This window comes from Microtus pennsylvanicus, chromosome 3 (genome assembly GCF_037038515.1).
Source record: "Microtus pennsylvanicus isolate mMicPen1 chromosome 3, mMicPen1.hap1, whole genome shotgun sequence".
NCBI classification, from domain to species: domain Eukaryota; kingdom Metazoa; phylum Chordata; class Mammalia; order Rodentia; family Cricetidae; genus Microtus; species Microtus pennsylvanicus.
The window spans coordinates 114,121,350-114,141,238 of NC_134581.1; the positions used below are offsets into that span (position 1 = coordinate 114,121,350).

General features: G+C 36.1%; 1 protein-coding gene across 1 annotated transcript in view; it reads right to left on the bottom strand.

The window, feature by feature from the left end:
* Positions 1-19,889, bottom strand: part of Gucy1a2 (guanylate cyclase 1 soluble subunit alpha 2) — a 308,832-nt gene that overhangs the window by 22,081 nt on the left and 266,862 nt on the right. Inside the window, exon 7 of the mRNA XM_075966896.1 lies at positions 9,614-9,768. Within this exon, the coding sequence (XP_075823011.1) occupies positions 9,614-9,768 (155 nt within the window). The remainder of the gene's footprint in view (positions 1-9,613; positions 9,769-19,889) is intronic.

Below are 19,889 nucleotides of genomic sequence, written 5' to 3' on the forward strand. Positions count from 1 at the left end.
GTATACTAATTATAATCAACCCCTAAATAATGTCCCTAAACCCACGGGCAAACTTTACTGGGAGAGGGGACATCATCCTCTAGAATTACTTCCAGCTGTCATGGGGGGCGACGTTCTTTCTGGGGGATCCTGTGAAAGTAAAATGATGGTTAAATTTCAAGATCAATGTCTTTTAAAATTGCAAATAGTCTCTGAGTATTTTGTGCAGGTCTGGCCAAATGTTGTATAAGATGTGCACCATTTCAGCTAACCAAGTTGGAACTGTCTTGTGCAGCTGGTACCCAAAGCAGGTCTTGTAGTAGCACTATCAGTATCATGACGTCATATCAACCAGGTGGAGTTGTTGTTATGGGGTCCCATCTTCTTCCTGGAAACTTCAAATGTCACTTCAGGAAAAACTCATTGTTCATTGTGAAAAACTTAAACATTAATCATATAGACATATATGTATATATTCACTGAAAGGCATGATAGATATATTCAATGAAAAGTATGATAGATATGAAGAAAAGCAAAGATGTTTTCTAAACTCATATTTCTTTCTGTCCCATATCATGGCTCTTGACATAAGACAGAAACTCCAGAAACTCTGGGTTTTTCTCTTACTAACAGGCTTGGAATTGGAGAGGGACTGAGCCAGAGTCCAACTTCAAACCAGCTTTATAAATTTAGAAATATGGTTTAATATTACTTACACAACCATTCAGTTTTCTTGATATTTCCTATTGGGCAGGTATTTTTCCATCTGTCAGTATCCAAACATCCAGGGTCCCTTGAATTTTTCAAAGATGAGTGTTTTCCTGTGGAGATAAGAACAGAACCCTGCCCCCATTCTATATGTTTTTCTTACCACCTGTATGAATATCATCATTGTGGATGAGTTGTCATTTCTCCTTTCCAAGAGGTTTCTCCTCTTCAAATCGAAACTTTATTAATTTTGATGGTATCCACAATTTTTCTTCTCCTGTGGAAACAAGAGCAAAACCCCTTCCCCAACGTAGCACAACTCCTGGCTTCCATTGAGAAGTCAGCACATCTTTGAAATAAATCGGTTGATTTAGTTCAGCAGACTTTTCCATTATCCAATGTCTTTATGCTGCTGTAGTTCCTTTCTCATTAGCGTTAAGAAAATTCAAGGTTAATAAAGCATTATGTAATCTATTTCTGGGGGAATTTTTGGTCCCTTTCTGCTTGTTCAGCATATCCTTTATAGTACGATTTGATCTTTCTATAACTGCCTGACTTGTAGAATTATTTGGTATACCTGTAATGTGTTTTATATTATAATAATCAAAAAAGCATTTCATTTTCTTAGCTACATATGCTGGACCATTATCTGTCTTTATTTGTGCAGGTATACCCATGATGGCCATAACTTCCAATAAATGTGTGATTACTGAATCAGCCTTTTCTGAGCTCAGGGCAGTAGCCCATTGAAAACCTGAATACGTGTCTATGGTGTGGTGTACATATTTTAATTTACCAAATTCCATAAAGTGGAACACATCCATCTGCCAGATTTCATTTTTCTTAGTACCCTTTGGGTTACTCCCTGCAGGCAACGGTGTTTGATTATAAAATGAACAAGTAGGACATCTTTTTATAATGTCCTTAGCTTGTTGCCATGTAATGGAAAATTCTTTCTTTAGGCCTTTACTATTGACATGATGCTTCTTATGAAATTCTGAGGCCTGCAACACACTTACAATCAATAATTGATCAATCTCAGCATTGCCTTGGGCTAGAGGACCAGGCAGACCTGTATGGGACCGGATGTGTGTTATGTACATCGGACAAAGCCTGTTCCTGATTATGTCTTGTACCTGGATAAACAATAAAGTCAACTCTGTGTCATCTGGTATAAATTCAGCGGTTTCAATATGCAAGATAACTCTTTCTGCATATTGTGAATCTGTAACTATATTAAGAGGTTCTTTAAAATCCCTTAGCACCATAAGAATGGCATATAATTCTGCCTTCTGGACAGAATTATAAGGGCTTTGTTCCACCTTACTCAATTCATCTGACTTGTAACATTCTTTCCCTGATTTATTTGCATCAGTATAGAATGTACGGGCTCCAGTTATTGGAGCATCACGTACAATTCTAGGAAGAATCCAAGAAGTTCTTTTTATGAGGTTAAGTCTACCACTTTTGGGATAGTTGCTATTAATTTCTCCCAAACAATTAGCACAAGCTCTTTGCCACGGTTCATTGTCTTCCCATAACTTTTTTATTTCTTCAGTAGTAAAAGGCACTATAATTTCTGCTGGTTCTATACCTGCTAGTTGACGAAGTCTCAGCTTACGTTTTATAATTAATTCAGAGACTTTTTCCATATAAGTTTTTAATTTTTTACTTGGTTTATTAGGTATAAATACCCACTCTAAAATAATATCTTCCCTCTGCATTAGAATCCCTGTAGGAGAAATTCTGGAAGGCAATATGACTAGGATGCAGCTAAGATTTGGGTTCACCCTATCCACATGTGCCTCCTGTAATTTTTCCTCAATCATTGTCAGTTCCTTTTCTGCTTCAGCTGTCAGTTTTCTTGGACTATTCAAATCTTTATCACCATCTAAGGTTTTGTTTAAATGAACTATTAGATCAGGAGTTATCCCAACAGCTGGGCGTAGACTGGAAATATCTCCTAACAATCTTTGGAAGTCATTAAGAGTCTTTAACCAGTCTCTCCTAATTTGTGCCTTTTGTGTTTTAATTTTCTCTAACCCTATTCTGTAACCTAGGTAATTAATAGAATTTCCTCTTTTGATAGCCAGTCAGCAAGGAGATTTTCTGTGGCTAGGCTACCCCACAACCCATCCAGCCACCATCAAAACTACTAGCTACATGCTGCCCCAAAACCCACCTATTTGTTTGCAATCTCTGTGGAACTCTGAAATACAGCTTGCTCCAATACTAAGGGGACGTAAGAGCCAGCAGGGAGTTCCCTGTGACTAGGATCTCCCAAAACCAAACCCATCCAAGTTACTAATCACATCCTGCCTAAGAGCTAAAAGCTTCCTATAATACTGATGGGACCAAGAGCATGCTACAAACACTGAGGGAATTAGGAGAGAGCACCAAGAGAGCAAACCAGGAGCAAAGACCAAGGGAGCAGGTGTATTAAGACCTCAGAAGCTTTCAGAGAAGTCCAAGAAAAACTCCCAAATACTCAGCAAGGATTGGCCCAAGACACCAAAACACTGTAAACCTTATTTGAAGGAAGAGATGGGTATATGCCAATGCAAGAATTCCTCCAACAACCTAAAAAGCAACATGGTAGCACCAGAACCCAGCAGACACAAAACAGGAAGACTTGTTCATTCTAATCCAGAAGAAGTAGAACCAAATGACTTTAAACATAATTTTATGAAAATTATGGGGACCTTTAAAGAGGAAGTGAAAAACTCTCTTAAAGAAATGGAAAACAAACAAAAAAAATGGAAGAAATTAATAAATCTCCCAAAGACCCCCCCAAAAAAAAGACAAGAAAAAACAATCAAAAAGGTAAAGGAAACAGTTCAAGATTTGAAGACTGAAATAGAGCTAATAAAAAAAAACACACACAAACCAAGGAAATTTTGGATATGGAGAATCTGGGTAAATGAACAGGAACTACAAAGATGAGTATAACCAACAGAACACAAGAAATCAAAGAAAAAATTGAAGGTGCTGAGAAATAGACTCATTGGTCAAAGAAAACTTTAATTCCAACAAATTCTTAACACAAAACATTCAGGAAATCTGGGACAGCATGAAAAGACCAAACCTAAGAATAATTGGGGTAGAAGAAGGGAAAGAACTCCAGCTCAAAGGCACAGAAAATATATTCAACAAAATTATAGAAGAAATCTTTCCCAACCTGAAGAACCATATCCCTATGAGGTACAAGAATCCTACAAAACATCAAATAACTGGATCAAAAACAAATCCATGTAATAATCAAAACACAAAACATACAGACTAAAGAAAGAATACTGAGAGCTGCAAAGGAAAATAGTCAAGTAACATATAAAGGGAAACCTATCAGAATTACACCTAACTTCTCAATGGAAACCATGAAAGCCAGAAGGTCCTGGATAAATGTGCTGCAGACACCAAGAGGCCATGGATACAAGCCCAGATTACTATACCCAGCAAAGCTTTCATTCACATCACAAAAATTTCATCACTTTTCCATCGATGGAATAAACAAGATATTTCAGGTCAAAAACAGATTTAAACAATACATACCCACACAGCCAATCTTACAGAAAGTACTAGAAGGAAAACCTCAACCCAAGGAAGTTAACTACACCCACAAAAACCCAGACATCTGATAACCCCCAACCAGCATAACACAAAGAAGGGAACACACACAAACTATTACCAGAAAATAACCAGAGTTAAAAACCACTGGTCATTAATATCGCTTAATATCAAAGGACTCAATTCACCTATAAAAAGACACAGGTTAAAAAAATGGATATGAAAACAGGATCCAGCCTTCTACTGTATACAAGAAACACACCTCAAATTCAAAGACAGGCACTACCTCAGAGTAAAGGGATAAGAAGAGGTTTTCCAATCAAATGGAACTAAGAAACAAGTAGATTTGACTATCTAATATCTAAGAAAAATGATTTCAAACTATAATCAATCAGAAAAGATGGAGAAGGACACTTTATACTCATAACAGGAACAATTCATCAAGATGAAGTCTCAGTCCTGAATATCTATGCTCCTAATAAAAGCGCACCCACAAATGTAAAAGAAACATTACTAAAACATAAAATGAGAAAAACAAGAATGTTTAAAAATTAAGGAAAATTTCATATTAAAGTAATTAAAGAATTACTATATTTTAGTTTGCATAGATAAAATTAATTCTGCTCAAGATTATCAGTTAATTATTTATGACAATTGAAGATTTAGTGAAACCATCATTAATATAAACAACTATCTGGGTTTCCAAGATGGCAAGACAATTGTTTGTAATGTGTACAATTTCTGTAAAATGATAAGGAACGAAGATGAGTTTAAATATCACTATTTGATAAAAATGAGATCATCAAATAAGGACAAATTTAAGACTCAATAATTCTTTTGTCAGTGCTAAAACTAACGTAAAATGCTGTAGGCACAGAGGAAATGATCCTGAACATTCATGCAACATGAGGACTTACCAATGTCAAAGAAAATGAGATTGTAAGTGAAAGTTCTGCTTCTGGCTTCTAGCAGTTTATTTCTTTCTACACTGATTTCAATATTAAAAATCTGATACTTTTTGAAAAGGAAACTTTAGCAAATGAAATTCTCATCTCATGTGAAATATAACGCAGTTTAATATTTTATTTGTTTATTTTATTTTTTCAAGAAACTTCTTCTCTGTGTAGCTCAGGGTATCCTGGAGCTCACTCTGTAGACCAGGCTGGCCTCAAACTAACAGAGGTGTGCCTGCTTCTGCCTCTGGAGTACTGGGATTAAAGACATGCACCACCATCTCCTGGCTACAGTTTAACTTTTTGAAAGGTTACAGAAGCAATACCATTAGGAGTACAAGCTCTAAGAAGTAGAAAGTAGAAAACAAAACTGTTCTTTTAAGGGGAAACACATTCTTATAATATAAAAATCATGTTCCATACATCACAAGGGAACTAAATAATGAGTGAGAACTATATGCTTCACTTTGGATATATTATAAAAACAGAAAATTCTGCTTAAAAGAAGCCAAATTTATTGAGATAATGCTACAGTAAAATACCACTTATGTATGCTGAACCACAGAAAATAAAATTTTATTGCTCAAAGAATATGTCTTTAGGAAAGCTAATATATAAAACTGGATTTTGAATCACACCAAACATATCAATGCTTCTCACAATGAAAGGTAGTGATGCTTTCAAATTAAATCAATACACTTTATTCATTTTCATTGGAAAAGTAATTGAAGCAAACATGATAATAAGTCAGGACCATGGATATAGCTATCTTTTATTTTCTCTTACTTCAGAATTGTTATATTGTTATAAAAGTGTTTACTTTCAATCAATTATTTGAATATCTCAAATAAAATATATTTGGGGTAAACTTTTAAGTTATTTCAGTTTATTCTCATATCAAGTTAATCCTGATCTTATAGTTTGATAGTCATAATATTTTACTAAAATAAATCACATAAAAACTTCTCAAGATTTCAAGGTAATCGGGAAATATAGAATATTCTATTTGATCAATAATAGAAATGTCATTAGTCATGAGATTTATACTCAGTTTTACTTCACGTATTTCTGGGTTGTTTTTTTTTTTTTTTTTTAAGAAAGATCAGTCTTCCTCTTTGTAGAGAAAATTACTACAAGGTCATTCCTGGCATTTCATTTGGGAGTTCTCAAGAGAAGCAGAGTGTGTGTTCGTGGTTTTTTAAGTTATCTGTGCAGTGTTAAAAGCAGAATTGTAAAGAAAATACTATAGTAAAAATAGCACTTATGCATATTAAACAATGCAAATAAAATTTTATTATTTGAAAAATATCTATCTGTAGAAAGTTAAATTGGACTTTGAAATACACTGCAGATAGCAAAACTGCAGACATTAGGGTAGAAAAAACAGAAGTAAGTGCTAAGGCACAAACAGTAAGTACTGAGGTACAAAAAGTGTCAATAATTTGTTGAGTATTCCATTTGTAACACTGGGGTATGCTCCCATCCCTGGGTTGCTTATCTTCCTATTGACTGTGCAGCCCCCCTTTTACAACTTCAGTGATATCTTAAAGGCATGAAGTGGATTACATCTCTCCTCTGCCTAATTGTTTTTGTTGATTTTAGGATAAAATAGAAAGCCTCACCTGCCCTTGCTTGTCTGAGCAGTTTATTCTTCCATCCTCATTTTAGCCTACTCTTCCTCTTGAACTCATTCTCTAGTCCGAGTCTCCTGACTGCCACACACTACTCTAATGCAGTTGATTATTTACTCTGCTTTACCTACCATCTCGTAGCTCCTCATCATTAGGAACTCAGTGTCCATTACAGTGGTTAGAATATAGAATATAATAGGCCATCTGCAAATATTTGTAATAAGAAGGAAAAAAAAGAGTAGAAAACAACGAGAGAAATGTTTATCCTGAGGATACATGAAATATAAATATATATGGTATTACTTGGAATTGCATGATTTAACGAAAAAGCAACAAAGCAGTGTGTCTATCTATGAACCCAAATGATTTTGAAGGGCATGGCTTGAGAGATGATAATAGAACAAACTTCTCCAATGGTCATAATCACTGAAAAAATTCAGTTCTTTATACCTTACTCAACATTAAGGATTGTGATAAATGAAATGTGACAAGAATTATGAAACTCAGAATTAGCACCAAAGCAACCAGATGGTTGTGGTCGGCAGAGCCTCCATCACTGGGTCACATGGACACAAGCCTGCTGTACTTATGGTGGACAAGTACCCACTGAACATTTCATTTTTAATGCACCACTATTACTTGTAAATAAAGTCTCCCAGAAGATAGAGAATTGCAAGTATAAGTATAAAAACATAATTGAATTTCAGTAAATTTCCCTTACATTATGATCTAGATTTTTTATGGTAAAAAATTACTGATTTCTGCTAAATACATTTCTAACATTGAATTTGCTGTGTCAAGTAATGTCATATGTCCAGAATTATGACTGAAAAAAATTGGAGAAATTTAAATGAAAATTGATTTTACAAATACCACAAATTTAGTAAATACTTGTAAAGCAAATGAAGACTGGTAAGAGGCTGGTCAGGAGGCTTCAATACTATATGCTACATCTCCTGAAATCCTTTGATTAGTAAAAAGTGTGTCTTTAAGGCATTAATACAAAACTCTCCATCTTTATTTAGTATTTAAATATGTCTCCAATCCCAAATATCTTTTGACATATATTTATAATTTCTCATTCATTTCTGAAGATTCAGAAGTATGTGTCATTTGTCTAAATGACTTTCAATTTCCTATTTTAATATATAGTATGAAAAGACTCAGAATTTTCCTGTCTTATTTACTATTATAACCAATTTTCCTATCTTTATTTTTTGAGTTTTTTTTATAATCACATCAACTGAAAACCTCAGTGGTCACTCTTTTGATGTATGATGTCCTTCCATATGCTGTACTATGTATCTCTCTCACTGGTTAGTGAATAAAGCTGTTTAATTCTAAGGCCAGGGAGAATAGAGCCAGGCAAGAAATTCAAAGTTACAGAGATAAAGAATGCAGAGTTAGGGAGACATCTTGTAGCCATAGAAGGAGTAACATGCCAGGACATCACAGATTAGCCATGGCCATGTAGTGATACACAGATTAGCAGAAATAGATTAATTTAATTGTGAGAGTTAGTCAGTAATATGCCTAAGACATTGGCCAAACATTTAAAATTAATATTAAGCCTCTGAATGGTTGTCTAGTAAGCTGTTGTAGGGAAAGCAGGGCAGCTAGAAACAAGTTCAGTGAGACCAGGTGAGACAGAGAAAATCTCTGTTTATACTCTTTTCTACTTAAGAATTTTTGAGCAGGCCAATGGTGGCACACACCTTTAATCCCAGCACTTGGGAGGTAGAGGCAGGCTGATCTCTATGAGTTCCAGGGCAGCCTGGTCTACCGAGTGAGTTCCAGGACAACTAATGCCATTATACACAGAAACCATGTCTCAAAACAAAACAAAACAAACAAAAAACCCACCAAAACCAAAAACAACAATAACAAAAAAGTTTTTCACAGAGTTTCTAAGCCATAAGTAATAAATTATGATTAAAAAATTGTCTGATAATGCCTAGAATAAAGCCACAGTCTCAGTCAGGGTGGATGTGAGATTTTCAGAATGGTCTTATTCTGTCGCAACCTATCCTATCAAACATTGGTCCACTCAGTGAATGTTGGTCGAGTGCTTAGTATGTGTTTAACATTTTTTTTTTCAAAATTCTGGTAGATAATGATGGGTCAAACCCAAAACTGCCTCTGCCTGCATGGAATTTAATTTTTTTTCAAAATTCTGGTAGATAATGATAATTTTTTTCAAAATTCTGGTAGATAATGTTGAGTGAAACCCAAAACTGCCTCTGCCTGCATGGAATTTAATATCTACTATGTGACAACTACCAAGCAGAAAATTAGGATGGGTTTAGGAGAAAAAAATGTATAGCACTGTCCAAAAAGGAACTAAAGATAAATAGAGTTCAAGTTTTATCATATGTATTTAATTCCAGGGTTCTTATTTTCCTAATTCAGTATTGAAAACAGTGAACTATATTTTCTTTTATTTTTTTTTAGAAACAATGAGAAGCTTTTGAAAAATTAGAACTTACAATTCAATGCATACTGCAGACCCTTAACATTTTCAATTCTGTTTTAAGCAGCTATACCACAGAAGGACCAAGACTGTGGAAAATGACAAACCTACTTATCTCTCACTTCATTTCCTTTATCTGGGTCTGAACAAAAGTTTATGTTACAATTGCTTTATTTTAAACTGGGCAGAACTACTCATAATTTCTTGAAAAGTGACAGAATCAAGGAAAGGGACAGGGACTTACAGATGAAAGATTATCATACCAAATCAATGCAAAAGACAAAAGAGAGAATTTAGAGAACACTTACTGATAGGTAGTTGGGCTGACGTTGATACGCCGAGGATGACTTCCCGATTCAAATTTGCTTGCCAATGTGACATTATTTCCAAAAAGACAATATCGTGGCATTCTCACCCCAACTACACCAGCTAGCACAGAGCCTGAATGAATGCCTATCCGCATCTGGAAATAGAAAAAGAGTTGGAGACTAAATAGTTGTTTCTATTTTCCATGCAATAGTCTTTTTATTAAATTGTATTTTAAGAAAAGTTGTTTTGTGTGTATATATATATATCCATATGCATATCTAGGCCTCTAGAAAGCCAGAAGAGAATGTGAGAGCCTCTGAAACTGCAGTTAAAGGCAGTTGTTAGCCTCCATATGCATTCTGGGAATAGAAACTGTCCTCTGCAGGAATGGTGATCTTAAGTGTTGAGTCATCTCTCCAGTCCTGACATGAAACTGTTTCGATGAAACATGTTACCAAATATTAAATAATTAAACCAGAGTAATCCCAAAGACTGAAACTAGTCTAGGTCATCATTGTGAGACTAATATCTAGTTTGTTACAATGTTCAATGAACGTGGATATTGTAGAATAAATAAAAGAATAGATTAATTATAAGAACAAGATATAAAGTCTTTTTAAAAATATTTAATTTATTTTTAACTTTGTGTGTGTTTATAGATGAGTACCTTCACATATATTTAAGGACCCAGAAAGGACAGAGAGTATGTTGAATCTATGGAGCTGGAGTTAGAGGTAATTTGAGCTGCCTAATTATAAGTGCAGGGAACTCTGGTCGTTTGGAAGAACAGCATTCTCTCTTAACTGTTGAACTATGTCTCTAGGTCAGAATTCAAAGCTAACTTGCTACATAAATACGTTTCAGGTTTAATCTGTTTCATTTGTATATACTATCTATAAGTGAAACATTTATTGTTCTCTATCAAATTATTTCTACATGAAGACTTATTCTACCTCATGACATTAATTTCACTTTTAAATTAAATGTATATATATATATATATATATATATATATATATATATATATATACTTGTTTCAAGTACTGAATTTTACATGATAACAGTATGTATACCTATTTTCTTACTGTTAAATACTCAGGAATACATACAGAATAATACCTCTCAAGAAGTAAGTCATGAATGTGGAAGAAATTGCCTAAGTCTTTGATATAGTAATATGGTATTACAAACAATTCAACCAACCCTTGACTAAGTCAAAGATTTATTGATTGAATGATGAGTAAATTAGCCACTGTACCTGATAAAGATTAATGTGTTCAAGACCTGAAGTAACCTTCAATATACAATTGCTACACAGTGAAACATGAAGGGACCAACACAATTCTATCTATAGAGTATATAAACAAACAACTAAAGCTAGGAGACAAAGTAGGAGGTGAGAGAGAGGGAGAGAGAGAAGGAGGGGGAGAGAGAGAGAGAGAATGTCATTATGGAACGGATGGTTTCTTAATGTATCAACTCATGATAAGAGAGACACACTGTCCCAGTTGTAGCTCCATGTAATACCACAGTGTTAGAGTATTTGGCCCACCAGATATGAAGTTTCTTATAAGTATATCTACTTGTTGGATGGTGTCATTGAGACTAGAAATAGGAAAATAGTGGAACAAACTACTCAAGAAGAGTCCCAGAAACTACTCAAGAAGAGTGCCAGAAAGATAGATACAGTAAACTACTATTTCAAATTATTGAAAAAAACGACTGTCTTTCTGGTAGAGTGATTTGCATTAATTTTGTCTCAAGGTAGAAAAGAGTAACTCCTAAAAATAGAACTCCAATTTCTACCCACATCATGGAAGTCTGCTCAAATCAGTCAATAAAAATACAATAAAATTACCTTTTATTTGTGTATCTACATCACTTCCCAAGTGAGTGGTCTATCTTGTGAAAGTAGCTCCTCTCATTTAACTAAGGACCCGATTATTATTTTGTGTTTCTTCTTCATGCTTTTGCACAATTAGGAGCTTTTTTGTTCAACTCTCAAGATTTAGGAAGATAATAGCAAAAGTCAAAGGAACTTTGCAGTTTTATAAAGAATTCCCATGCAGTTACCATTTACAGGAATTTCTCTTTCCGTAGGTCCAGAGTGTCACCTAGTACCATTTTCCTTTTACTCATTTTTATATCTTCTTCCATTTTTATGTCTCAGGACCCTAATAATGTATTTGTTTAGACTGTATATGTTAAAAAGTATCAGTAGTTTGCCATTACAAGAAAAGGCTATTTTCATTGATTGTAGAGGTCTAGTTTGGATGCTGGGGATGCAACTCAGTGGTAGAGGGACAACATAACCAGCACAAGACCAGAGTTCCATCTCTAACCCTGAACAAAAGAAGGAGGAAGGAATGAGGGAGAGAGGGAGGGAAGGAAGAGGAAAGGAGAGAGGGAAGGAAGGTTTTAGGTTAAAATTTTCTCCCTTCATCAGTACGTTAAGGTGTTCTGTCTAATTTCTCTTGCATTGTTTCTTTAAAATTTTTAAACCACTTTTAACATTTTTTGGAGAGGTGGTTCTGCGGGTATGTAGAGATCAGAGGACAGCTTGCTGGAGTCAGTCCTTGCTTGTTCCATTGTGAGTCCCAGAGATGGATGACACATCATCAGGCTTGGCAGCAAACACCTTTACCTGCTGAGCTGTCTTGCTTGTTTCTGAAAGCAAATCAACTGCTGTACTTAACTTATGTTCTGAACATAACATACATTTTTTCTAGATACTTTCAGTTACTATTCTTTTGAGAAGTTTAAATAATTTAGTTATTATTTCCTTTGGCATGATGATTGTTGTTTTTTATGTTTGAGTTTATTGTGCCCTTTAATCTACCAGTATATAGTTTCATCATATTTAGAAATTTTTCAAAACTGATGTTTTCTGCCCACATTTCCTTCTTTGAGACTCTTCCTGCATGTATGTTTAGATCCTTGCAGTTTTACAAAGATCCCAATGATCTGTTCATTTAATAGGACATTCTATTTATTTTGGATTTCTACTGTAATCTCCAAATTGGCTTATATTTCCCTTTGCAAATCATTCTAGATCTAATGTGCTTTCAATGTCAGATACTGTACTTTTCACTCTCCAAAAGTTAAGTTTGGGATTTCTTTTCTTCCAGATGCCAACTTAAATTTAAGCATATTCACTGTACTTTAAACTATTTTGAATGCTCTATTCTGCCAGCATTTTCTTCCATTCTACATCCATCAATTTGATGGATTGATTGCTCTCATTATGAGTCAGCATTCAGTTTTCTCCATGCCTAGACACATTATATTAGGTGCCAGATTGAAATGACCTTGTAGAGTGTTAGATTTTTCACAAATATTCTTGAGCTTTGTTCTTGAATTGAGTTAGACACTGTTCCTTTGTAGTCTTGTTTTAAGATATGTAGGAAACTGTTTGATGAAGGTGTAGTTATTCTCTCAAAAGTAAGGCAACAACATTATAAGTGGTATTCCCTGTATATGGAATTTATGGTCTTTTTAAGGCTGCTGAACATGGGTAGTCCTGAGTAAATGTGGTTTGTTGACATGAACATAGCCATGTCCAGGATCCCAGTGCCTCAGATCCATTAGAATGGCAATGCCTTCTCCAGGTCAGGCTCAGCAAAATGTCAGTTTCTCCTAATCCCTATGAGAATGTTGACAGAGTACAAAAGTGTCTACCTTGTGTCGTGTGTGTGTGGTGTGTGTGTGTGTGTGTGTGTGTGTGTGTGTGTGTGTGTGTGTGTGTAAAATAACAATATTTTTAGAAAGGTTCATAAATTTGACAGGAGCTAGGAAGACATGGCAGGAACTGGAAGGAAAAAGAAGGAGTAGAAATAATGTAAAATTAGTATTCATGTATGAAATTCTTGCAAAATTGAAATAACATCAGATCCCTTTTTCCCATTTTTCAGGTTGTTCTCTTTCCTTTCATGGAGAGGGTTGCTTCTGCACATGTACTAGTTAGAACTTTGCATAATATTTGTTGAAGACACTGGGAGGATCTTTAGTGATCTCTGTGCAATCCTTGACTCCAGGATGTCACCTCTAGCCTGCCTGGTCTCCCCAGATGCTCAGTTACATGTTTTTAATACTAAAAATATGTTCCCCATTCATTCCCCTGTAATCTCCTATTAGGAAGGTAGACAAGCACAATATCCATCTCATTTGTTCTCTAGTCCTTAAGTTTCACCACTTTTCAGAGATTAGTGTCCAGTATTACAAAAAGAGCTCCTTATTTCATTTTCAGGGATGGGAGCAGTAATTCTACCTCAGTGTTCCACATTGGCTGGATTCAGAAGTTAGACTATTTTTAAGAAAACAAACTCTCTGAAAACTATGTACCTACTTCCGATGAAAGGTGTTCAATATATCTTTTACAAACAAGATAAATGTAGAGTATCTTTTCTAAACTTAGCAACTGCCACAATTTCAGTGAAGACCATGAAGTTCTTCCTTGACTTCCTATCAAAAGACAGGCTGCTCTTTAAAAGTTTTTTTCAGAAGAAGAATTATTTTAATCCAAGAACGATGATGGTTAAACATGGGGCATTCTTAGAGTTGGGGAAGAATAAAGAATTGTCATTAAAAATAATTTCTTAGAAGGTTAAATTAGCATTAAATTAGCATGAAAATATACCACTGCCTCCCCACTATCCAACCCCCAATCCCCCAACCCCACACCCCCCAACCCCCCAATCCCCCAACCCTCGTGACACATACACCACTGACTGTCTTTCCCCGATAACAGAAAAGGATTCATTGAATTATCTAGACTGGGAAATAATGGGAAGATTTAAGATAACAGAATTGGGAACGTAGAAGCAGAGTTACCACACTCTACTTCCCTTTGCTTGTCTTTTGAAGATTCACAGATGTTTCCCAGGAATTGTGTCCTATATTTATGGAAGAAACCAAATACCCCATTCAAGTTATGCCAAGGACATCAGCAAAGGAAGCAAAGTGAAGAGATGTATTTGGCATTAAGGCAGAGTTAGATCCATTCTCATGGATTTTAGCTGTATATGAATGGGTTAAGCAATAATATTGACATGCAATCAGCCAACATAAGCTAAGAAAGGAAGGTTCCTTTGTATTAGGCCAATAACTCTCAACTGGAGCCATTACTGTTCGTCACTGGACATTTGGCACTATCTGGAGACATTTCAGTTTTATGTCTGGGATGGGGAGTTGCTACTAGCATTATCAGATCATGTTAGACACTCAAAGGAATGCCTCCTACTCCTTTGCAGACTCATCTAGAACACCAAAATTTACCAAACCTACTCTACACATTCCTGTAAATATTCTGAAAAATAGTAGAAACAAACCTAGGGATAATTTATTTAGACCAAAGTGATGTGGGATTCCCCTCTGTATGCTGTGAAACATACAGAACATATGAAACTGCATACAGAGGGGAGAGAAACTGGCTTGGACTGATAGGGTATAACAGAGCTAGGTGAGGAAAACTAAACTGAATACTTGGAGAAGGAAGGCTGAGTCAGAGGAGGAGCCATGGAGCCGCTGCCAGAGACAGACATGCTGAACTTTGCTGGTAGGCCATGAGCATTGTGGTAAAATATAAAATAATGGAGATGGACTAATTATAGATATAAGAGCTAGATAGCAATATGTTTAAGTTGCTGATTAAGCAGTGATTTAATTAAGACAGTACCTGTGTGGTTTCTTTAGGAATCGGGGCAGCTGGGAAACTACAACACCAAAGCTTTGATGTAACATGGTAGTCTTTAATTTTAAAAAAATGTTCATAAAAATAATGTCTGTCCCCAAGGTTTATTTACAAATAAATTAACTTCAAAATGTACAGCTGAGAGCAGAGTTGCAATTACCCATCACTCTGTCAACCTGCCAATGGATTCAATTAATCACATAATATTATTTGTTTATCAACTGGGGCTCATAAACTACTACATTTTGAGAAAATTCCCTCCTCCTACTTTTTAAAATGGAAGGTTTGTGTGTTTCTTCTTAGCTAGCCAGACCCCTCTTGAATTTAGTGAGGAAAGAAGGTTAAGTTTGAACACAACCTTGCCCTTGTACTTAGGAGACCCATCCAGAGGTGTAAGTATGAGCCCACCTGGATCAACAGTCCGGGAACGGAGTACAGGGCCCCTCCAACTCCTGTTCCAGGGGCTTCTTTGTTCTACATGACCCTCCCTACCCCAAGCCTGCCCTATTGTCTGCAAGATCCTTGGCCCAGGAACAGTTCCTGCTCCTGCAATGAGGCTTTCCAGCCAGAGGGGCGAGTGTCTGCCTGCCAGGTCAAGGCCCCCAGGAGTGCACAGCACCTCATGCTCCTGCTGCAGGGGCTACTTTGTTCCACACAACCCAGCCCAAATTCACCTTTTTGTCTGCAGGGGTCCTTGGACTACCAGGTGTCCATGTTCCTGTGCTGAGGAGATCAAATCAGACTGGTGAGTGTATGCCATCCCAGGCAGACAGACAGGGAAGAAAGCTCATGGCCCCTCCAGCTCCTGCTGCAGCAGCTTCTTTGATCTACAAGACTCTGCCTACCCCAAGCCTGCCCTATTGTCTTCAAGGTCCTTGGTCCAGAAACAGTTCCTGCTCCTGCACTGGGGAGATACACCCAGAGTGTCAGTCACAGCATAGATTGGACCAAGATAGCCAAGACTCTCCTGGCTGCATTTGAAGGAAGAGATGGGCAGGCACCAAAGCAAGAATTCCTCCAACAACCTTAAAGGAAACACGACAACATCAGATTCCAGGGATCACACAACAAGAAGACTTGAACACCCTATTCCAGAAGAAGTAGAAGAAATCGACTTTAAACATAACATTATGAAAATAATACAGGACCTTAAACAGGATGTGGAAAACTGCTTTAAAGAAACAGAGAAGACAAACAATAAGGTAGAAGAAATGAATAAATCTCTTAAAGATATCCAAGAAAACCAAGAAAAAGCAGTCAAACAGGTAATGAAAAAAGTTCAAGACTTGAAAAATGAAATAGAGGTAATGAAGAAAGCACAAACTGAGGGAAGGCAGGGTATGGAAAATCTGGGTAAATGAACAGGAACTACAGAGACAAGTATAACCAACAGAATACAAGAGATGGAAGAAAGAATCTCAGACACTGAAGATACAATAGAGGAAATAAACTCATTGATTAAAGACCAAAACAAATCCAACAAATTCTTAACACAAAACATCCAGGAAATCTGGAACACTATGAAAAGACCACATCTAAGAATAATAAGGGTAGAAGAAGGAGAAGAATTACAACTCAAAGGCCCAGAAAATATACTCAACAAAATTATAGAGGAAAACTTTCTCAACCTAAAGAAGGATATTCCTATGAAGGTACAAGAAGCATACAGAACAGCAAATAGGATAAAAAAGCAGCCCCTCCCCAAATAATTATTAAAATACAAAACATATAGAATAAAGAAAGATTACTAAGAGCTGCAAGGGAAAAAGGTGAAATAACATGATGTAGGTGATTTCATTGGTTAATAAAGAAACTGTCTTGGACCTGATAGGTCAGAAAATTAGGCAGGTGGAGTAGACAAAATAGAATGCTGGGAAGAAGGGAAGTCAGGGCAGATGCCATGCCACTCCTCTCCAGGGCAAACGCCATGAAGCAAGCCGCCAGGTCAGACATGCTGAATCTTTCCCGGTAAGATTGGTGCTACACAGATTACTAAATATGGGTTAGGCAAGATGTAAGAATTAGCAATTAAGAGACTAGAACTAATGGGCCAAGCAGTGTTTAAAAGAATACAGTTTCTGTGTAATTATTTCTTGGCATAAGCTAGCCAGGTGGCCAGGAGCCAGGTGTCAGAATACAGCCCATAGCTCCCTTCTACAATAACATATAAAGGGAAACCTATCAAAATTACATCTGATTTATCAATGGAAGCCATGAGAGCCAGAAGGTCTTGGATATATGTGCTCCAGACACTAAGAGACAATGGACGCAATCCCAGACTACTATACCCAGCAAAGCTTGAATTCATCATCAATGAAGAAAAAAAGATATTCAAGGACAAAAAAAGATTTAAGTAATATGTAGCCACAAACACAGCCTTACGGAATACTAGAAAGAAAATCACAAACCAAGGAAGCCAACAACACCCATGATAACACAGACATTTGACATCCCTCCACCAACACAACTTAAAGAAGGGAAACACAAAAACACTACCATCAGAAAAAATAACCAGAGTTAACAACCACTGGTCATTAATATCACTTAATATCAATAGACTCAATTCACCTATAAGAAGGCACAGGTTAAGAGAATGGATATGAAAATCGGATCCAATATTCTGCTGCTTACAAGAAACACACCTCAACCTCAGAGACAGACACTCCCTCAGAGTAAAGGGTTGGGAAACAGTTTTCCAATCAAGTGGACCAAAGAATCAAGTGGGTGTGGTTATACTATTATCTAACAAAATTGATTTTAAACTAAAATTAATTACAAGAGTTGGAGAAGCACACTTTATAACCATAACAGGAAAAATTTATCAGGAGGAAGTCTCAATCATGAATATCTATACCCCTAGTATAAAAGGCACCCACATATAAAAAAGAAACATTACTAGAACTCAAAGCATACATCAAACCCTACACTTTAATAGTAGGAGATTTCAACACCACATTAACCAATGGACAGGTCACCCAGGCAGAAACTGAACAGAGAAATAAGAGAACTAACAGATGTAATGAAACAAATGGACTTAACAGACATTTATAGAACATTCCACCCAAACAGAAAAGAATGTACCTTCTTCTCAGCATCTCATGGAACTTTCTCAAAAATTCATCACATAATTGGTAACAAAGCAAACATCCATAGATACAAAGAAATTGTACTAAACACCTGTGTACTATTGGATCACCATGAAATAAAGTTAGAATTCAACAACAATTCTACACCCAGAAAGCCTAAAAACTCATGGAAACTGAACAGTCAACTACTGAACCACACCTGGGTCAAGGAAGAAATCAAGAAAGAAATTAAAGTTTTCCTTAAATTTAATGAAAATAAAGACACAACATACTCAAACCTATGGAACACGATGAAAGCAGTGCTAAGAGGAAAGTTCGTAGCACTAAGTGCCCACATAAAGAAAATGGAGAAAGCACACATTAGAGACTTAACAGCACACCTGAAAACTCTTGAAAAAAAAAAGAAGCAGATTCACCCAGGAGGAGCAGAAGACTGGAAATCATCAAACTGAGGGCTGAAATCAACAAAATAGAAACACAGAAAACAATCCAAAGAATCAATGGAACAAAAAGCTGGTTCTTGGAGAAAATCAACAAGATTGACAAACCCCTATCCAAACTAATCAAATGGTAGAAAGAGAACATGCAAATTAATAAGATCAGAAATGAAAAGAGGGACATAACCGCAGAGACAGGAAATTCAGAGAATCATTAGATCTAACTACAAAAGCCTGTATGTGACAAAATTGGAAAATGTAAAAGAAATGGACATTTTTTAAAGATAAGTAGCATATACCAAAGTTACATCAAGACCAGGTGAACAATTTAAATAGACCTGTAAGTCACAAAAAATTAGAAGCTGTTATCAAAATCTCCCTACCAAAAAGAGCCCTGGACCAGATGGTTTCAATGCAGAATTCTACCAGAACTTCCAAGAAGAGCTAATACCTATACTCCTTAATGTGTTTCACAATATAGAAACAGAAGAGCCATTGCCAAACTCCTTTTATGAAGCTACAGCTACCCTGATACCAAAACCACACAAAGACTCAACTGAGAAAGAGAATTACAGGCCAATCTCACTCATGAACATTGACACAAAAATTCTCAATAGAATACTGGCAAACTGAATCCAAGAACACGTTAGAGCATCATGCAGACATCTCATAGACAGCTTCACTTTATGGAAAGTGAATTACCAAATAATTACTTCCATTACTGTTTTGGTACCATATAATTTAATATGTAGTGTTTAGAGTCAGCAGGGAAATGACCCATAGGACAAGAATGAAACTAAGTTCAGCCCGATTTTGGTAAAGGGCCAGGACTACTTCTAGAGTTTGACATCAACAATGTGTGTGTGTGTGTGTGTGTGTGTGTGTGTGTGTGTGTGTGTGTGTGTATTCCATATTTAATCACAACACAATTTGGGGAAATGTTTTCAGATAACAATTAATTTATTCACATGAGTACAACAAAACTTAAGACATGTTTATGTTGCAGCTCTTTCCAAAGTACATATGGGTTTTGAGATGGGTTCTTGTTGACTTGGATGCAATG